The sequence below is a fragment of the Arvicola amphibius genome, chromosome 6 (genome assembly GCF_903992535.2).
Source record: "Arvicola amphibius chromosome 6, mArvAmp1.2, whole genome shotgun sequence".
Lineage (NCBI taxonomy): Eukaryota > Metazoa > Chordata > Mammalia > Rodentia > Cricetidae > Arvicola > Arvicola amphibius.
This window is the reverse complement of record NC_052052.2, coordinates 39,996,890-40,018,743: the sequence shown is the minus strand read 5'-3', so window position 1 is coordinate 40,018,743 and position 21,854 is coordinate 39,996,890. Positions and strand designations below refer to the sequence as shown.

At 45.2% G+C, this 21,854-nt stretch overlaps 1 protein-coding gene across 1 annotated transcript in view; it reads right to left on the bottom strand.

Annotated features, from left to right (window-relative positions):
- The window catches only part of Scp2 (sterol carrier protein 2), a 71,628-nt gene that overhangs the window by 2,594 nt on the left and 47,180 nt on the right, over window positions 1-21,854 (bottom strand). The window contains exons 13-15 of the mRNA XM_038335165.1: window positions 15,057-15,156; window positions 7,089-7,218; window positions 1,385-1,464 (exon numbers count right to left, since the gene is read on the bottom strand). Coding sequence (XP_038191093.1) covers window positions 1,385-1,464; window positions 7,089-7,218; window positions 15,057-15,156 — 310 coding nt within the window. The remainder of the gene's footprint in view (window positions 1-1,384; window positions 1,465-7,088; window positions 7,219-15,056; window positions 15,157-21,854) is intronic.

The window sequence follows — 21,854 nt, the reverse complement described above, 5'->3', positions numbered from 1 at the left end:
TTCCTGCTAATGGAAGGCTTGGGATAGCTAGTCCTCTCAACCCTGTTAATAAAGAAGGAAGGGTTCCTTAACAACTCTGGGACCAGGAGAACCACATGAGGCAGGTGTACGTTTTAGATAAATACACTCTATAATCTAACAACTGTTGATAGCAACCTAAGCTATCAGGCATTATACTGCTGGAGAGAGACAAGAACATGTGCTTTGTCTTCTGTGCGCTTGGGATCTAAGGGGATGAGACAGACTTAGGACAAGTGCTAAGCTCAGCCAGAAGAGGGACGGTCCTCGAGGAGCTGATCTGAAAAGGCAAGATTATCAGGGAAAGGGTGTAGGAAAGAGAACTTGGTCACCAAGAGGGGCGCAGGAAGCCCTTTCTGTGTTCACCACCACCTCATCTTCTCTCAAAGTGTTCCTTCCGACCACGCCTTGCTAACTCTGTATGTTAAGCCTTTCCTGAGGCTGTTCCTTACTCCACGTGGGCTGATCATAAACCAGGTATGGCACCTTAGATCTTACCATGGATTTTACCAGCTGTGCTTGGTGTGAGTGTGTGTGTACATGATGGAGGCGGGTCTTCTATCAATCTGTTGATTTCATTGGTTAATTAATAAAGAAAACTGCTTGGCCTAATAGGTTAGAACATAGGTGGGTGGAGTAGACAGAACAGGAAGAAGGAAGTGAGGTAGATGGCTCAGTCAGATGCCACACCTCTCCTAAGTTAGGCAGACCGCCGTGCCTCCCCTCAGAGAGATGCAATGAAGCCAGCCACCAGGTCAGACGTGCTGAATCTTTCCCGGTAAGACACCGCTCATGGTGTTACATAGATTATTAGATATGGGTTAGTCAAGATGTGAGTAAGAGGCTGAAAATAATGGGCCAGGCAGTCTTTAAAAGAATACAATTTGTGTATTGTTATTTTGGGGCATAAGCTAGCAGGTGGCCAGGAGCGGGGCAGGATGAAAAGCAGGCCTGTCCGCAGCTCCTCACTACATGTACATACACCATGCGTGCAGTGTGTGTGTGTGTGTGTGTGTGTGTGTGTACACCAAGGGCAGACGTCAGCAGTGTTGCTGTCCACCTTACTTTCTGAGACAGGCCCTCTCACTGTGAGTTCCAGGGATTCATGTCTCTGCCTCCCCAGCACTGAGATTACAGACATGTCGAGCCATGTCCAGCTTCTTTATGTGGGTGCTGGCCATCCAAACTCAGGTTCTCATGTTTGTGCAGCATGCACTTTAGAGATTAAACTATCTCCCTGGCCTCTGCACTGAAAGCATACAAATCTGTTTCTTATCAAACTGAGTGCAGGGACTACTTCAGTTCATCTGGTACTTCTAATACACAGGACGGTGACGCTCCACAAACGCCTGCCCATCGTACTTACCGACTGAGGATTCATTTTACCAGTCATCATAGCCAGCAAGTCTGAGTCGGCCATGGTGATTGTGCAGTCAGCCTTCTTATCTAAAGGAGAGAAGAAAGAGCATTCAGGAACACCACACTTGGAGACCATCCCTTGCATAAGAATCACAGTTGAGCAGCAAGAGGACATGGGCCCTCGGGGACATTTCTGTTGCAGTCTGGTAAGATGGGGTAATCTCGATGCTCAATAACAGGAATGGCTTAGGAAAGCATGGTGTGTTCTTGTACTAGAACACAATGCAGCCACGTGGTCCAGAAGGTGAAGGTGTTGTATTTGTGAAAATGACGTATAGGGAGGCAGTTACAAAGTAAGCCTCAACAATGATACCGTTCTTGCTTTAAAAAAAGGAAAACAACTGTCCTCTCAGCCACTGATATGCCACTGTTACTGTGGTTGGCAGACTCAGGTGGCCCTCCTTATGACCCCTGCCTACCGTGGGCCAGTGTGAGCGGGACCTGTGCCTTGCTGCAGCCTAGGGAGTGTGGCGACACCGCTGCAAGGCAGCCAGGGGTTTAACGCCAGATAAGCACCACCCCGCTAGCAGGCTCACACTCGCGCCCCTCTTGGCTGCTTCCCTCAGAGAGGGCCATGCTTTCCAAGGAGCTGGGGACGACTGAAGTTACTAAAGCTGCTGTTCTCGCAGCCACAGGAAATACAGTCTGCCAACAACCTGGGTTAGCCTGGATGCCGAAACCAATCAAGCCTCCAGATGGGCCTAATTCTGGCCAATAATGTGATGCAGTTTTATGCAACCCTGTGCAGAGAATAGAGCTAGGCTGTCATCAGCTCCTTAACCACTGGAAACATGGGAGGTGATAAAGAAAAGAGCCCCCCTCCCCGACTATGTAGCCCAGGCTGGCTCCAAACTGAGATTATAAGTACACGCCACCAAGCCTAGCTCATGTATATATTCTTTTAAGACATTAAAGTCATAATTTGCTTTGCAGTAAGAAAAATTAACATAATTACATAAATAAGGGGTTAACCAACATTTTTTGTAAAAGATCAGACACCAAATATTGTAGGCTTTGGAGGTCACCAGGAATCTGTCATAATTATGCTTGCTATTCTGTATAGTGCAAAAGTAGTTACAGATAAAATGCAAATGAGTATCTGGTCCCAGTAAAGAGTGTTCTTTCATTTCCTTTGTGTTTTTGCATTTACTTATTCGTTTTAGGGTACTGTGTGTTCATGTGCATGTGTGCACACTTACGCCCATGTATGACATAGTATGCATACATCAGAAGACAACTTGATGGAATGAACTTTCTCCTTCTACTGTGAGTTCCGAACTCAAGTTGTCAGGCTTGGAGGCAAGTCTCTACCCACTGGCCTTTCACCAGCTTCCCCAGCAAACAATTTCAGAGCAGTGTCAGATGGAGGGAATGGCACCTGCAACTCACAAATCTACAGACAATCTGCATCTAGAACACTGAAAGAATTCCTACCACTCAGCTGCCAGAAGTTGGGTGAGGGGCTGGGGAATGGCTCAGGTGTTGCACAAGTGTAAGAATCAGTTCAGATCCCCAGCACCCACATAAAAGCTGGGTGTAGCTGGGCAGCAGGGCACACCTTTAATCCCAGCATCTGAGAGGCAGAGGCAGGAGGATCTCTGGTTTGAGGCCAGCCTGGTCTACAGAGAAAGTTCAAGCACAGCCAGAGCTATACAGAGAAACCCTCAGCACTCCTCAGGTGGGAAGCAGGGGGGTGGCCTAGAAGGTCATCGGGGCTTGAGGGGCTCAAACCTTGCTCCAGGTTCAGATTCAGTGGGAGACTCTGTCTCAAGGGAACAAGGCAAAGTGACAGATCAGGGAATGGAGCGTCCACCCCTTGTAAGAACTCTCCTCCACCTGTGTCAAGGCCTCCTTAACTCCTGGGTCAGGGACAGCATCACCTCTCTTCCCTCTGCGCAGCCTCCAGGTCCCCCCCCCCCCCAGTCAAATGTTCCAGCACTCCCCCTCACGCACTCACTCTGCTCTCTGCGGCACCAAGCTGTCACTCAAGTCCATGGTGACACCATCGTCCTAAATGTTCTCTCTGGCCCTGCTCACTCCCTTCCAGTCATCAGGCCAATTACAGCTTACAGGGAAACGTGGCTAGCTCATGTGGTCACAGCTTGATCCCCAGCTGGTGACACCACTGAGAGGTGACTGGGCTGTGAGGGCTCAAGATTCAAGATTCAAGATTCACTTCTTCACACGAGTGGGTGGCTGAATGGACCACTAGGAGGTGAGGCCTGATTAGAAAGTCATTCCCTGTGGGCGTGTCTCTGAGGGTACTGTATGATCCTGCTGCCTTCCTGCTCTCTGATTCCTGTCTGACTTGAAGTAAGCAGCTTTTGTCTATCATGATCTCCCGCCACGATGTTTTCCCTCAAGTATGAGCCAGATGCCCTTGAAAACTGTGAGCCAGCCGGGCGGTGGTGGTGCACACCTTTAATCCCAGTACTCAGGTGGATCTCTGTGAGTTCGAGACCAGCCTGGTCTATAAGAGCTAGTGCCAGGACAGGCTCCAAAGCTACAGAGAAACCCTGTCTCGAAAAAAGTTTAGATTTGTAAGCTGGGTGGTGGTGGCACAGGCCTTTAATCCAGGCACTCGGGAGGCAGAGGTGGGCAGATTTCTGTGAATTCAAGGCCAGCCTGGTCTACAGAGCAACTTCCAGGACAGGCTCCAAAGCTACAGAGAAACCTTGTCTCGAAAAAAGTTTAGATTTATGATTCTTTTAAGATTTTTGATAAGATTACCTTTCAAGATAAATAGTAAAGCAATAGATCCTTCCCTTGTAACTGCAAAATTCAGCCTCCAGTAAAAGAACTGGCTGAGAAAAAGACTCTGCTTGCTCACACTCTGTTAATCTGTAACAAGTTGTTTGGACATGAATGTATGTGGGTTCTTGAGAATAATTTGCTTTTCACTGTAACAGGTAAAATGTTTAATCAAGTAAGGATATGGGAAACACGATGTTCATTGTACATTTTTACTTGTATTCACTGGAATCATTCACTTGAAAAATAGAATGCAACCACACTGTAATTTTATAGTGCTTGAAAGATTTTGCTGGGGTACACAGGCTGTAAGGGAAGTTAAGAGCACACAGAAGGAATACATTTGGATGGAGGTAAGAAAAGAAATAAAGAGATGATAGAGAGACCCTAAAGTGTAAGTGTGTGTGTGTGTGTGTGTGTGTGTGTGTGTGTGTGTCCCTTTCGCAGGCCCCAGGGCATTAAGTTTTATTCCCTCAGACAGAAAAGTCAACTTGAGTGATTAGTTTGCCGGCTCTGGGGAGCAGCAGCAAATGAGAGTGGTGAGCACTCTCGAGAAAATAAGTGTGGACAGGAAACCGCTCGCTGAGAAGGGACCTTTCCGGCAAAGATGAGGCCATGAAGCTCTCTGGGGAAGATGATCACAGGCAGACAGGACAGACAGAAAACCCAATCAGAACATCCCATGCTCAAGTTATAACAGGAGGTCCGTTACTAAGGCCAGTGAGGGAGAACACAGCAAGATAAGCCGGCCAGATCGTCTGGTGTCGTCACAGAAACTCTGATTCTGCTTGGAGTGGAAGGCTGGCTCTGAGCAGAGAAGGATACAAATCCGACTCGGCTGCTGCGTGAAGAACTGTGAGGGGCAAGGACAGGAACAGAGACATAAAGCTCAGATCCAGCGGGATGTGGGAGAAAACAGGATTACGGAGTATCAGAAGAAGAGGGGCCAAGGATGACCTCACAGCTTTTGGACTAAGAACTAAGAAAACACAGCTTATTGAGAGGAGGGCAGACCACAGGAGTACATGCTGTAAGGGGAGTAGGGACCCAGAGTTCTGTCACACACACAATACCTTAAAGGTACCTGTTAGGTGCTGACATGGTTTAATGTGCCCTCTAAAACACACTAAAATCTAGTGTCTAATGTAACAGTATAAGTGGTAAAGCCTTTTAAAGGGGCTGAGGGTCATAAAGTCTCTGCCCTCAGCAACAGATAGCAACAGGTAACTCCATTACCTCAGGAGTAGGCTCCTGGACAAGGACGGAGTTTGGCTCCCACCCTTCTCCTGTTTAGCCCACTCCCTGTGACCTTCCACTGCAGCAGACCACAGTAAGAAAGCCTCTCCCCAGATGCAGCTGCTCCATGTGGGGCTCCAGCCTCCAAAAACGGAGCCAACTAAACTTACTGTTTACAATTCACCCAGTCTGTGGCATTTTGTTATAGCAGCAGACAATGCCCTAAGACAGGTGTCCACGCACGGCTGTCAACTAGACAGCTATGCAGACACCTCTGGGTTCAGTGGTGGGTCCATGCTCAATACATAAACCTGGGAGCCATCAGCGCTTGTTTTCAGAACACAAGGCTACATGAGATCCCCAGGGAGTGGATGAACCAGAACTAAGCCTTGCAACACTCCAATGCCTAGAACTTAGGAGATGGAGAAATTATCCAGAGAGGCCAAAATGAGCAGCCAGTAAAAAACAAAGAACAAAAAAAGCCCTGAACATGTGACACGAAGGATGAAATTTACAACAGTATCCAGCATGGTGGCAATCACTGGGGACCTTAGCAAGAACAAATCTGGGAGCCATCAGGACAGAAGCTAGATGGAACGGGTTCAAGAAAGAACCGGATAAGAGGAAGGAGAGCTAGCGAACATGGCTAGCTCTCTTGAGACCATCCACCACGCAATGGGCAATGTGACCTCAAGCTAACCAAGAGAGAAGGCTCTCCAGTCCCACGGACACTCCGAAGCAGGCAATGTTTATGGCCGTTTATAGGAAAGAAAACTGAAGCTTGGCACGCTGGCTAATTTAAGTCAACCTGACACAGGCTAGTCATCTGAAAAGAGGGAAGCTGATAAAGAAAATGGCTCTAAGAGATGAGGCTGCGGGCAAGCCTGTGGGGCATTTTCTTAATCAGTGATTGACGGAGGAGGGCACAGCCCATTGTGGGTGGGGCCATCCCTGGGCTGGTGGTCCTGGGTTCTATAAGAAAGCAGGCAGGCTGATAGCCGGGCGGTGGTGGCTCACGCCTTTAATCCCAGCACTCGGGAGGCAGAGGCAGGCGGATCTCTGTGAGTTCGAGGCCAGCCTGGTCTACAAGAGCTAGGTCCAGGACAGGCTCTAAAAAGGCTGCAGAGAAACCCTGTCTCGAAAAACCAAAAAAAAAAAAAAAAAAAAAAAAAAAAAAAAAAGAAAGCAGGCTGAGCAACTATGGGGAGCAAGCCAGTAAGCGGGCCTCCTCCATGGCCTCTGCATCAGCTCCTGCCTCTTGGTTCCTGCTCTCACTGCTTTTGAGGATGAACTATTATATGAACTGTTAGTGAAATAAACCCTTCCCTCCCCAAGTTGCTTTTGGTCCCTGTGTTTCACCACCGCAATAGAAGCCCTACTAATACACTCAGAGAGGTTAAATAACTAGACCAAAGTCAAAATTGAAGTGATCAAGCCAGATGTGTCTACATCCAGTCGAAGACTAGAATCTCTTGTGTGGAGTCCCCCAACTTTGCAGAGGTGGTCTGAACCTACATCTCTTCCCAAGGATAGAACAATCTTTTCAAGGATTTGTAACCTCTACCGCAGGCCTTTGTGGGGACACCAAAGCAGACTCTAATTTCCCCTGCTGAAAGCCCCTGTGAACTCATCACTGGTCTAAGTGAAGTCTCTATGGCACCGACCTGAGTTGGGAAGCACCGACCCTCTGCCGTTCTTCACGTCCACCACCCAGGTGGCTTCTTTGCCACCTGGGCCATCCTTCACTTTGAAGGCAAAAATACCACCGATTTTCTTCACGAACTGCTCCCCTTCCTGCAAACAGAAGTAACAAAGGGAGTTACCTTACGTCTCTTCCTCTGGCTTTCAATCAATATTTTAACAGGAACATGTGAGCAGCCAGGGCGGCAGAATCCCCAGACTCCCATAGGCTCTTTACTCAAGAAAGTAGGGCAACAATTCTCCCATCTGTCAACTCTGAGAAACAGCTTTATAGATGGTAAGAAGGGGTCAAAGGCATGGCAGCGTCCTCTGGTGAGAGCGCCTTGGTTTGCCTCAGCGGTTTGCAATTCCTTCTAGCCTGTCTAAATGTACGCACGCCAGCCTTTGATCCAAAATCAGTTCCTTAACTCCTAATTTTGGTTCTCCACAATCAAAACTTAAAGTGATTCTGAAACCAAAATTTTCTTTGAAAGCTCAATTCCTGTCTTAGTATAAGGAACTATACTATATAAATAATATTTTATTTGCCTCTTAATTTTGGATCTTGGGAATGCAATCGCCTAACACAGAAAACGTCACAGCAATCTCTGGCGGGCAGGTTTCTCTTCTCCGTCCTCTGCATTTCTCACTTCATTCTCCACTCCTAAACGTTTGTGGCCCCCGACGCTGTTGTAGGCACCAGGATGAGGGCAGCGAGGGAGTCAGAGCACAGGCTGGCAGCCTTCTGCCCTGACTAAACCATCCAATAAAGGGGGCACAGAGACACAGGCGCCGCTGGCAGCGCGGACAATGAAGGGAGGCAGCGGCGCATGTGCCCTGCTCTAAAGGAAAGCAGGGGCTGGGGAGGTGGCTCAGTGTTGCTGATGACCGGAGTCTAACCCCCAGAGCCCAATATGAAGGTAGGAGGAGGAACAGGCTCCAAAGGTGTCCTCTGACCTCCACAGGCGTGTCGTGGCACACACACACACCCCTCTCCCAGATCAAGCACACAGACACAGACTCTAACGGTAAATAAAATTTCTAATAAAAAAAAAAGAAAACCAGAGTGTGGAGAGGTGGACAGTGGTTAAAATGTGGCTGTTCTTCCAGATGACCTAGGCTCAATTCCTAGCAACCACATAGTGGCTCACAATCACCTGTAACTCCAGCTCCAGGGAATCCAACACTCTCTTCTGGCCTCCATGGGCTCCAGGTATACACACAGTACAAAAACATGCATACAGGCAAAAACACCCATACACATAAAATAAACCAATGCAAAAATAAATTCATTTTTAAAAAGGAAGCCCAAAGCAGCACAACTGATTTTTTGAAATCTTTTTCTTTAGAGAAGAAACATATTCATTGTAGAAAAATTAACAAATATTGATAAGTCATTTCTAATTTTACCATATAAAGAAAAAAAAACCACAGCTGGTATGAACTCTCTCTTTTCTCCACACATAGTTTTAAAAACAGATGTGATGGCTGGGCGTGGTAGTGTAATCCTTTAATTCTGTCACTCAAAAGGTAGAGGCAGATGGATCTCTGTGAGTTCTAGGCCAGCCTGGTGTATATATGCAAGTTCCAAAACAGTCAGGGCTGTATACAGTCACTCTGAATCCAGTGGGGTGGAGGTGGAAAGTGGGTGTTTTGGCATGTATGATGTAATCCTGCTGAGGCAGGAGGTTCAAGGCCAGCCTGGGGAGGAGGCATGAGTTCTAGGACAGTCTAGGCTACGTAATGAGAACCTAATCAAAAAGAGGCGGGGAGCATGTACTATTCTAACCACTATAACCTTCTGCCTCCTGAATTCTGGAATTAAAGGAATGTGTCACCATGTCCTGGCCCTTTTCTTTCTAGTCTTTTCTTTTTTTTTTCTTTTCTTTCTTTCTTTTTTTCTTTTTTTCTTTCTTTCTTTCTTTCTTTCTTTTCCTTTTTTTTTTTTTTTTTTTTTTTTTGGTTTTTAGAGACAGGGTTTCTCTGTAGCTTTGGAGCCTGTCCTGGAACTAGCTCTTATAGATCAGGCTAGCCTCGAACTCACAGAGATCCACCTGCCTCTACCTCCCAAGTGCTGAGATTAAAGGCAAATGCCACCACCACCCACCTCCCTTTTATTTTTCTATAAAATATAGTTTTTATATTTGTGTGTGGGTGTGTGTTTCATTTTCCAGCACACGGTTTTACTGGGTTACCTAGGCTGATCTTAGATTTGAAGCAATCTTCCTGCCTCAGCCTCCTGCTAGGATTACAAACAAGAGTGACCATACCCAGCAACATTTCTAGATGCATTTATTCCTAGGCATTTTATAATGCTCTTATTAATAATACACTTTTCATTACATTTTATGGCTAAATTATTACAGATACATAGACAATATGCTAATGTTCTTATGCTTATTCTGGAACTAGTTAGTTTTTGAGTTCTCCTGTAGATTCTCCTTCTTCATTTCAGAATTAAAACATCCCTGCAGTAATTTGTATATCAAGGGTTCTTCCTCCCTGTTCATTCCCTTAACAGAGATTAAAGTGGCCACTGTGTTCAGACCCTGTAATGAACACCTGAAATACTCAAAGGCTTATTTCCCTGGAGGGATTTACACCAGCTGACACCACACACTAACCTCCGTTTCTATGTGTGCAGATCACGGCCCACATTTGTGCGCTCGCTCGCTTGCTCTCTCTCCCTCTCCCTCTCCCTCTCTCTATGTGTGTAACAGCATTTGAGGTATGATTTAGATCCTACAAGACTCACTCTGTTACGGTCCACAGTTTGGTAACTTTTCTTTAGTGCACTCTAAGATGCACACGACAGTTAATCTTCATTACCAACTGACAGAAATTAGAATCGTCTCGGAGACACACCTCGCTGCCTGTGAGTGCATTTCCAGAGGTTTAACTGAGGAGAGAAGCCTCACCCTGGATGTGGGTGGCATCGACCTATGTGCTGGGATCCCAGACCAAATAAAAAGAGAAGCAGGCTGCACTTCTTTCTCTGCTAGAATCTGCTCTTGGCTGCAGATGTGATATGACTCACGCTCCTGCCACCAGGCCTTCCCATCATGTTCAGACTGTGCCCTTCTTAAACCATGAGCCAAAACAAATCCTCCTCTCCTTAAACTGCTGTGTCAAGAATGCGGCCACAGAGACGGGGAGAGTGACGAACACACAATGTGCCACCCGGCATCGCTACTGCAGAACACTCGCATTTTCTCACGTAAACCGACACCCATTTGCAGTCCGTCACCATTTTCTGAGACTAGCTTCTGAAAACCACAAGCCTACTCTGTTTCTATAAACTGGCTCATTCTGGACATTTCCTATAAATAGAACCATACGGTGTGTTCTTTTGTGAGTGGCCTGTCTCACTTAGCATGTTCTCAAGGTTCATGCTTCATCAGCCAGGGCCACTCTGCTCTCCTTTCTATGGTCAGGTAATATTCTACTGAATGTGGCTTATGTTGTTTGCTTGTGTTTGTGTTGTGTTGTGTGCATGTGTGTCTGTGGTACATGCTGTGTACACATGGGGGAAGGGGTGTTCACTCATGCCAGAGGCTGATGTCTTTCTCACCTGCTTTTCTACTTTCTTTTTTATTTTTTTTTTTTTTTTTTTGGTTTTTCTCTATTTTTTTTTTTTTTTTTTTTTTTGGTCCCTCTACGTAGCCCTAGCTGTTCTGGATCTCACTCTATAGACCAGGCTGACCTCAAACTCACAGAGATCCACCTGCCTCTGCCTCTGAAGTGCTGGGGTTAAAGGTGTGCTCCACTACACCCAGCTTCCACCTTCTTGAGACAAGGTCTCTCACTGGGCCTAGAGTTCAAGGTTTCAGCTAGACTGGCTAGCCAGCAAACTCCCAGGACCCATGTGCACTCTCCCCACATTTTGATGTGGACAAAAGCTCTGCTTTCTCTTAGGTAGGTAGCTAGAAGGAAATTGCTGGATCATTGGGTGCTGTTTAACTCTTCAAAGAATTAACCATTTTTTCTAAAGTAGTTAGACCGATACTCCAACCCTAGCAAGGTGATCAGGGGTTCAAATTTCTCTGCATCCTCACCCTGAGTGCTACCTTTTATTAGTCAGTCCACTGGGTGTGTTGGTCTTTTTCTTATAGAGAAAATTACCCTTTCTTATTTCACTATTATTACCGTCCAGCCTACCAGAAGGCAGCCAGGGGTCTTACAGCAAAGGACCTGTTCTAAAGTATTTAGTCTGCACCTACGTTTCTCAGTAGTCACAGGTGCATCTCCCCTCAGTTCTAAAAATTAAACTCAAGCCAGGTGTCCTGTGGGGCCAGTGATCAGTGAATGACTGTTTACAGATGTGTCTGTCTGTTCGCACAGTGCCTCCCCAGTGGGCCAGGGCAGACACCACCGTTACATACAGCAGAGAAAGCCCAGCAAACATTTAGAAGTTCTACCCTCCAACTGCCCAAGAAATCCCTGCATTCTCATTTACCCCACCATTTAAAACAGGTGTGCGTTAACTCGCGCTTGCTCTTCTGTTTTGAGAACCAACTGGCCCTCTTACACACCCGTACTCTTTAGTCCACAGAACACTTTCACGTGAAATGGGAGTGGAAGTGGGTAAGGGAGTTAAAAGAGAAAAAAAAATGCAGTTGCAAAACTGGAGATCATTATTTCCAAGAAATCCTAAGTGCCCCTTAGGGGAGGAAAAGTACTTCTGCGTGGCACGAAGGCCAGGGAGTATAGGTGCTGCTGTAAACACAATAGGACAAAAACACGAGGCCAGAACTCAAAGAACACCAGTGGAGCATTGCTAAGAAAGACAAAGACGGAAATAAAACCTCGTGCGAGGTTGCATTAATTGACAAAGAGTCCAGACTTTCACTTTCCAGCGCTGCAAACTGAAGAAACTGACAATCGTGGGAAGGCAAAAGCAGACTAAGGATAAGGTTATGAAGGGGTACGGAATTAAAATGAGAGCAAGAGGCATAAGCTTGCACCGCTAAAAGCATAGCGTGAAACTGAAACAGCACCTCTTTGTTAACTCCAGCAGGGAAGTCCTCCATGACGGGTCCATGGCCAACCTCAGTAATCGCTAACCCAATCTCCTATTTGACCTCTGAACTAAGTCCTCATGGAGTTCCTCACTTTACAGTGGACTCTTAGCAATGAAAAGCATTCCAAACACAGTAGGGAGCTATTATCTTCTGACTCGGATGGCAAGGGGTTTTATATAATAAGCCAATATAGTATTGGAGAAGGTGGAGAGAAAAAGCAGTTATTCTCCCGAATTGTAAGTAAATCTGCAAATTATTATTCCCTTTTTGGTGGGAATCTGGCAAGCTAGACGAAAACGTAAAATGCACATATTTAAGTACCCAATTTTGTCCTTAATTTTTTAAACTACTTAGTACTTGAAGTACAGGAGGAAATTTATAACAGCAATGTTGTACCTGCAAAACTGAATATCATCTGATAGTCATCATAAGAATTAAATAAATCATGGCACATATGTGCAAACACGTACAATGCGCTGAAAAGCATGCTAAGGACCTATACGCAGGGCCACAAAGCATACTACAGGTGAAAACAGAATGAGGTCATCTGCCTAGACGGCAGCCTGATGGTCCTGCAGCTCCTGCCGCAGGGCCATGTCATCCTCTGCCCTACAGTAAGGGACATATACAGTAAGGGACATCTTCCCTCTGTGGCTCTACCAGGAATGAAATGCCAGCCCAAAGGCCTTGGCTCTTTTTGTTTAGCTCAGTCATTTTAATCACTTTCTCAGGTGTGACCTGAATCACGATGGTGACTGTGTCTGGTTTGGTCTAAAAATCTAAACTCAATAGCGAGATTCCCAAAAGACTTCTACATTTCAAACAATGAAATAAATATCTAATCTTGCCTAAGAGTGCCTCTTTTTAATTGCCCTCATATGACTTTTACCTATAGAGAACTAATTACGGGGGGCTGGAGAGATGGCTCAGCTGTTCAGAGCATTAGCTGTTCTTCCAGAGGTCTTGGGTTCAACTTCCAGCACCCACAATGTAGCTCACAACCATCTGTAACTGTAATCCTACGGGATTCGATGCCCTCTTCTGGAGTACAGCTATATATGCAAACAAAACATACATACATACATAAATACATCTTAAAAGAACAACTTGTTCTTGTAGAGGACTTGGGTTCGATTCCAAGCACCCACATGGCAGCTCTCACACACAAACAAAAAGCATAGTTCCAGTTCATGCTGGCAAAACGCCCAAACACATGAAATAAATCTAAAAAAAGTTTTTTAAAAAGAACTAATTATGGTACATAAAAATGGATTTTCAAGTATAGAGCAATAAATTCAGCATGTATCATGTACCCCTGGCCATGTAAAGTTCTAAGTGTATACTCAGGAGGGGAAATGACAAACAGAATGCTCACTATGCTAATAGTTCAGTGAACTCTAAGTGGTACAATTGGGAAATTTTGACATTTTCCTTTTCATTAAAAAAATATTTTTAATAAAATTTGTTAATTAACTTAGATATAGATTTTAAGTTATTTATTTATTTGATATGCACTGGTGTTGTGCCTGAATATATGTCTGAGTGAGGGTGTCAGATTCTGATATGTGTAAATGTTCTGGCTGCATTTATGTAGGTACACTGCACATGTGCCTGGTTCCTGCACAGAGGCCAGAAGAGGGTGCTAGATCCCGGAGAACTGGAGCTACCCACTCCAGTTTCCAGTCACTATGTGGGTGCTGGGAACCTTGGTCCTTTGCAAGAGCAGACAGTGCTCTTAACCCCTGAGCCATCTCTACAGCTACCTACCTAAAAAAATTTTCTTTTTTATGTGTTCCTGTATAATATGAATTTTTTAAAATTAGAATTCTTTCTTTCAAGAAAGGAGTAGCAACTACAAAAAGACTTTGAAAACTGCAAATTAAAGCTGTGCAAGATGGTGCACACCTGTGACCCTAGCACAGGCTATGGGGGTGGTGCACACCTGTGACCCTAGCACAGGCTATGGGGGTGGTGCACACCTGTGACCCTAGCACAGGCTATGGGGGTGGTGCACACCTGTGACCCTGGCACAGGTTATGGAGATGGTAACACCTGTAACCCTAACACAGGCTATGGAGGCAGGAGGGGAGGTCATCCTTAGCCAGTTAGAAGCCAGCATGGGGGAAAAAGCCAATAAATAATTTTATTTTAAAAATAATTCTGAGGAAGGTGGATGAGGACAAGAGAAACAACACAAACAAGTAGTGTTTGAAAATGCCATTATGGAATCTAATATGTATATGATAATAAAAATAAATAGTAATAAAGAATTCTGATGTCATGTAGACTTAAATATTCATTTCCAATATCATTTGAAATGGTTTTATATAAAATCTCTTTAATTCAGAAGGAAATTATAAAGCTGAATATGATGTTTACCCTGTCAAACCCAGTACTTAAGAGCTGAGGCAGAAGGACTGCTGTGTTTGTGACTAGCAAGCAATATGTCTCAAAAAGACAAATAAAAAAAAGGTTATATCAAAATGAGGCTTCTTACATCTGAACTATACCCACAACTGGATATCTTCCTGACAAAGAAGACGGAAATGAAAATAATTTTAAACATTATTTACAGTCTTTACAATCAAATCTGGAGATGTGCGCTGGACAGTGGTGGCACACACCTTTAATCCCAGCACTTGGGAGTTAGAGGTAGGTGGATCTCTGTGAGTTCAAGGCCAGCCTGGTGTACTGAGTGAGTTCTAGGACAGCCAGGGCTACACAGAGAAACCCTGCCTCAAAAAAACAAAACAAAACAGAGATGTATACATTTTCAAAATGCAGTCTTACTAGAAATACCAAGAAGGCTTATGAGACACTCAGGATTCTGAAACGCAGACTATTTCAGCACGTGACATGAGAGGTCACCTTCTGCTACCATCAGCATCAGGTGAAACCATGCACCTCCCAGCCCCAGCTCTGGTCTCTCACCTCTTGAAGCTTCTTCTCGATCTCCTTAAAGACAAGATTCGCCTTGAACCCATCAACTGCAGAGCTGGTGGGCGCAGCCTCGATCTGGTGTGCTCGGGAGCTGCGGAAGGAATCAGTGTCAGCTCTGGAACTCACAGAGGGACCTGGGTTTTAACATCTATGTAACAGTAACTTTCAAAAGGCCCAAGAAGAGATGTTACAATTACAAATCTGACCAAAAGAAACTCTTTATTAAGTATATAAAACAATTACCCAACTCCCATCCCACAACAAATACTGAGTTCTCACTAGGTGAAGAGAAGCTACCCTCATGAAACTTACATGCCAGAGAGACCTTTGACAAAACAAACAAGCAAACAAAGCATACAGTTACCTGATGAAAGCAAAGCCGCTAAATGGCTAGAGAGAGGGACATCTATGTCAGGCATGCTACTGTAGATAGTGGTCACCGAGAGCCCCTCTAGGGAGGCGATATTTTACATTACACCTTCAACTGCTAAATGAACCAGCCCTACAACGAGTTTTGGCGGGAAAGCCAATGTAAGCCCAAAGGAACTTAGGTATAAAGGTGAAGAAGAAAAAACAAAAGAAGCCAAAGGAGATAGAAGGCTGCCACGGCTACAGCAGAGGAGGAGAGAGGCCACGGCTACAGCAGAGGAGGAGAGAGGCCACGGCTACAGCAGAGGAGAGAGGCCACGGCTACAGCAAAGGAGGAGAGAGACCACGGCTACAGCAGAGGAGGAGAGAGGCCACGGCTACAGCAGAGGAGGAGAGAGGCCACGGCTACAGCAGAGGAGGAGGCAGGCCACGGCTACAGCAGAGGAGGAGAGAGGCCACGGCTACAGCAGAGGAGGAGAAAGGCCACGGCTATAGCCCCCAGCCTGTTACATTTCAGTTTTAAGGGTTGGCGTGTAGCTCAGTGGTAGAACATGCACTTAGCATGCTTAAGGAACCTCATCACAAAAACAAAAAACAGACAAATAAACAAACCACCCCCCACCACCACCAAGTTTCAGTTTTAAGTATAATCAAAACACTGGAGCATGCTCTAGTTTATATCTTGAAAAAGAATCTAGCTCTCAGCTAGAAAGTGGACCTTAAAGGGACAAATCAGGAGACAGGAAGATCAATTAAGAGTCTATTGCAATCATCCGATCAGAGATGATGGCAATCAGAACCGAATTGCAAGGAAGTGGGCTACAAGGAAGTGGACGACGCAGTGGGGCACAGCACAGGCTGGTCTGGAGATTCCCTTCGACCTGTGACAGGAGATCATGACACTGCTGATACCTAGGAGACGGCCTGGGGTGCATTAGCAACACAGCTCTTAAAGCTCTTAAGGGCCTATTCCACTCACAGGCAGTAGGACTCTGAGCAAAGGACGGACTTCCTCCTACTGCACAACGGGAGGGAGGAAAAAGAGTACCAGTGACTTTGCAGAATTAAAACAAGAGCCCAAGAAGCGCCTAGCAGTGTGCAGCCTGTGGGAAACAGTAATAGCTGTGAATGTTGTGGGCCACAGGACCCCAAGTGTTAGGTGGGAGGTAGCAGTCAGTGTTCAGCTGTCAGCTGTTAGGAAATTCCTGTGAGACCAGCACAGACTGGTGAAGGCTGGGGAGCCAGGAAGTCACAGGAGGGAGACACATCTGCTCCATCATCACTCCTTCCTCCCTTTCTCTTCTCCCCTTATCATCTATCTATCTTCTATCTATCATCTATCTTTCATCTATCTACCAATCTATCATCTATCTACCAATCTATCATCTATCTACCAATCTATCATCTATCTATCTATCTATCTATCTATCTATCTATCTATCTATCTATCATCTATCTATCTATCTTCTATCTCTCTCTGTGGGAACTGAACCCAGGACCTAGCACAAGCTAAGCAGGACTTTCCCAATGAGCTACACTCCCATCCTCTTTCTGTCATTTCATAACCATAAATTAGTATGGTGGCAGAGCCTATAATCCCGGTACTTAGGAGACAGAGTCTGGAGGACTTAGTTCAAGGCCAACCTTGGCTACATAATGACTAACCTGGGCTACCTAGTAAGACATTGTCTCAGAAAAAAAAGAACTAGCTGGGCATAGTGGTACATGCCTCTAATCCCAGCATTTGGGAGACAGGAGCAGGCAGATCTCTGGCCAGCCTGGTCTACATAGGGGATTCCAGGAATACACAGAAAGACCCTGTTGAAAGAAAAAGAAAGCAAACAAGGAAGGAGGAAGGAAGGAAGGAAGGAAGGAAACAAAACACCAGGCATTAAACACATAAGCAACATCCAGTGATTGCCTGTAACATGCAAGGCAAGAGTGTTCAAGGAATGATCTGAGAGGTAAGGTCTGAAGACTAAGCTGCCATCTCAAGGGCAGAAAGCTGGGGATGAAAGGAAATAAAGTAAAATCAGAGTGACCAACACAGCAAGCGGGGAGAAAATGGCATGGCCTGAAGGTGGGAGCTGGCCAGAAGACACGGGCACAAAGCTAGGAATCTGGGAACCTGAAGGTGGGAGCTGGCCAGAAGACACGGGCACAAAGCTAGGAATCTGGGAACCTGAAGGTGGGAGCTGGCCAGAAGACACGGGCAGCACAAAGCTAGGAATCTGGGAAGCCACAGAGAGAGCAGAAGGGTGTGTCCTGCCAGTCCTGCCAACAGTGTGCAGAATGATTCAGGGAGGGGACATGAAAACAGGTAAAGAGAACGGGTCGGAGGCTGCTGCAGTGGTCTGGGCATAAGTGACGGGGGCCTGGACTGTGGATGCAGTCTGCTAATGGGAATGAAAAGAAGGGAACAGATTCAAAACAAAAGCAGAATCTACAGACTTGGTTGCTGGGGTGAGGGACATGGAAAGAGGTAAAAAGGCTATCTTGGGAGTTCTGGGGATAACTGGAAATGACTAAGGTGAAAAAAAGTAAAGTGGAAACAGGGAGAACAGGTGATCTACCTCAGCTGCAGTCAGTTGGGGGAGTCTGTGAGGTCAGAGGCAAGAGGATGGGGGGTCCAGAACTCACAGGGATCGATCCAGGCGGGAGATCAAGTGGAGTAGCAACCATCAACAGAATCAAGAGAGTTGAAATCCTGGAGTAGACTATAGAGAAGAGAAGACAGGGCAGTGTCTGTCCTTTGGATGACATTATTTAGAGGTCTGGGAGCCAGTGAGGATGCATTCAGAAATCAGGCAAAGGGGCACAGCAGCCTAGAGCAGAGAAGGTCCAGCAGAAAAGAGTGAACGGCAAACACTGTCAAAAGGTCAAGCACCTAAGGGATGCGGCAACAGTAACCTGGTTCTTCTGAGAAGCATTTATGGCACAGCAAATTGAATTCATCTCTGCTGTGGTGATAGCTAAGAAGGTTAAATGTTTGTTTGGGGTGGGATAAAAGTAGGATCTTTGAGTAATCTCTTAAAGAAATGCAGCATTTCCTTCTAGGTGTAAGCACAAAACAATCCTATAAATTTTTAAGGTCTTCTCCAGTATTTTCAGTGTGCTAAAGTATTGTACAGCCAAATATAGAGGTGTACACCATATCAGCACTTGGGAGGTAGAAACAGGAGGATCGAGAGCTGAAGATCATCCTCAGGTGCATAGTGAGTTCCTCGTCATCTTGGGCTTCACGAGACCCTACCTCAAAACATAAAACAGCAAAAACCCCATGTCACGTAAACTTCATCACCCAAACTACTTTTAAATGTGCAGTACAGTGATGTTAAATTTTCATCTTATGAAACTGAAACTCTGGGGCTGGAGCGATGACTCATCACTTGCTGCTCTTCCAGAGGACCCAGGTTCTAGTCCCAGCACCCACAAGGTGGCTCACAACCGCCTGTAACTCCAGTTCCACAGGATCCACTGCACTCTATCGGCAATGCATGAATGTGGTTCACAAACATATTCAGACAAAACAGACATACACATAAAATAAATGAGTCTTAAGAAAAAAGTTGTCTCATGTGATGGCACACGCCTTTAATCCCCCAACACTTCAGAGAGAGGCAGGTAAATTTCTGTGAATTCAAGGCCACCCTGGGCCACAGCAAGCCCCATGCCAGCCAGAGCTACATAGTGAAACCCTGTCTAAAATAAAATTAGTCTGTTTTTTAACCTTTAATCACCAATGTGCCCTTTTCCAAGCAAAACACTTCTTGATTCTATCTGGTAGAACAATTGATCCTGGCAGTTCAAAAGTGTACAAAGTATCTTGACTATATGGCAGGTACATATTTCCAAAGGTCAAGGTCTCTGTGTTTGAAAAAGCTCATCATTGATTAACCAACCTTCCATTAGATTAGAGAAAAAGTTAACACAAAATACTGTCAATATTTTCTGAACATCCTTCCTTGCAAGTTACTTTTAAACATGTCCTGTTTAAAATAAATCGAGTAATAACTTAAACTCAGCTATCTCCACACAGACGTTTCTCCTGATTTCTTTTCGTTTTCTTGTTTACTTTGTTTACTCTTGCTGTGCTGCCCAGGCTAGTTTAAGTGAACTTCCCCTCAGCCTGCTGAGACCTGGGAATACAGGTGGATGCGTACCATCGAGCCCAGAGTCTCATAACTTCTTTCAATACAAATTTTTAGTAGAAACTAAACTGTGATTGGTTTTTATTTTAATTTGGTAAATAATGTTGGAAGGAGCTTAAAGATTAGGAGCTGGAGAGATGGCTCAGGGGTTAAGAACACTGGCTGCTCTTCCAGAGGATCTGAGTTCAATTCCTAGCAACCATCCATAATGAGATCTGGTGCCCTCTTCTGGAATGCAGGCATACATACAGGCAGAACACAGTATTCATAATAAATAAATAAGTTTTTAAAACAGAAAAAAAAAAGAAAGATTAACTTAAAGAATATCCTAGTGTGTGTTTGGTTTTCCATTAGATACACAGGACGTTTTACTGTAAGGGCCTTCGCGGGCTCAGTATCAACAATGTCACAAGATTGTGAGTGAGAAGCAAATGAAACAAGAACTTTACTCTGTGACGGTGGCTAAGACCCTACTTCTTAATCTGAAACATTCTTTAGCTAAACTGTCTTAACTCTGCTCTCCAATTTATCTGCGGTGAGTTTGGTACCATCTACCATGCGGGGTTTTTATACAGAGAAATGCGGCTAGGGAAGCATCGCTCAGTGATGAAGGTCTTTCCTAGCATCCACAATACCCTGGGTTTAAAACCCAGCACAGCCAGAAAGAAAAGGTTAATACGAATCAGCAATAACCCTAACGGAAAGTTCTCCAACTATGATACACAGATGGTGGATAAGCAGCCCAGGAAATGAGGCTCAGAAAGTGATAGTTACTGAGGAGATGCAAGTCAAAACTGTGAGCTATCCCATCATATGCACGAGGACTGCTAAAAGAAAAGAAACCAGTAACGACAAGAGCCAGGAGGGACTTTCATACAAATGGATACTAGTCAGCCTTCAAATGCAATACAGCGCCTGGAAAATACTATATCAAAGAAGCCAGTCACGAAAGAGTAACACCACATGACCTCCTTTATATGGAATATGCACAGCAGGCAAATCCAGAGACAAGGAGTGGGTGAGGAGCTGACCGCAAATGAGACAGACTGGAAGTGAAAGCACCCGGGGTATGTGTTTGCCCATTCTGGTGATGAAACATTCTAAAACCGATAAGGGTAAGGATAATCTGGAAATCACTGAACAGACTTTAAGCGGTGAGCTGTGTAGCATGGAAAGTGTGTCTGATGAGCAGTTTGAAATCGTGTCTGAAAAGAGTTACAGTTATCTTCGTATTTGAATGAATACAGAAGTCCTCCAATTCACTCATTCACTCTTAAAGATAACAGGTAATGGGTCATCGTTTGTTCTGATTACAGAGAGTTGTGCAATGCACGACAGCACTGGGAGAGAAGTTCACAAACAATCAGCAAGTCCCTGTGGCCTCAGAGCTGGCAGAGGTACCCATATGACATAACAGATGTACAGCCTCAAGAGCTGGGAGTTAGAAGAACGCGCTCCAGGAGATGGTGGCAAAGGCAATCCTCCTTGACCAGGCTGTGGGCTGTGACAAGGAGATAGTTCCCATTTTGTACTAAAAAGCCAAGTGTGTTTTTCACAAACTCCTGGGTAATCCCTCTAATTCTCTACATAAGACCATTTCAACCACTGAAGCAGAGCGTGAACTAGAGGCACAGGGAAGGAGACAGACAAGTGTACCGGGGAATAGACGCACAAACGCACAGTTCACCCACACCTAAGTGTGTGACAGGCACACTCTGGAAGGTTTCTCAACTCTGAAGCAGATACTTCCAATATTTTCTAAGTGACAGAAAGGTTAACAGGCCCAACACAGGTAGTATGACAAAATGGTTAAGGTGCTCTTTCCAGTCACCTCTCCCTCTTTGTCTGGAGAACAACAACACAAACCACACACACACAACTAAATGATGGATTTAGTGGTCTAAACTCCTTTTTTTAGTAATTTTATTTTATGTTCACTGGTGTTTTGCCTGCATGTATATCTGTGTGAAGGTATCACATCCCCTGGAACTGGAGTTACAGACAGGTGTGAGCTGCCATGTGGGTGCTGGGAATTGAACCCAGGTCCTCTGGAAGAGTAGCCAGGGCTCTTAACTACTGAGCCATCTCTTCAATACCATACGTTCCTATCCTAACTGCTAAAAACTGGTGGTTACATGAGTATAAAGACACATAAATTACTCACATTGCCCCTAAATTTCTATTTAAAAACTAGCTAAACTAATGTATGCATGTGTCCACCACGTCTCCTGAGAGGGCCTTGAAGTGGCAAGAAGGAGCACCTAGACAG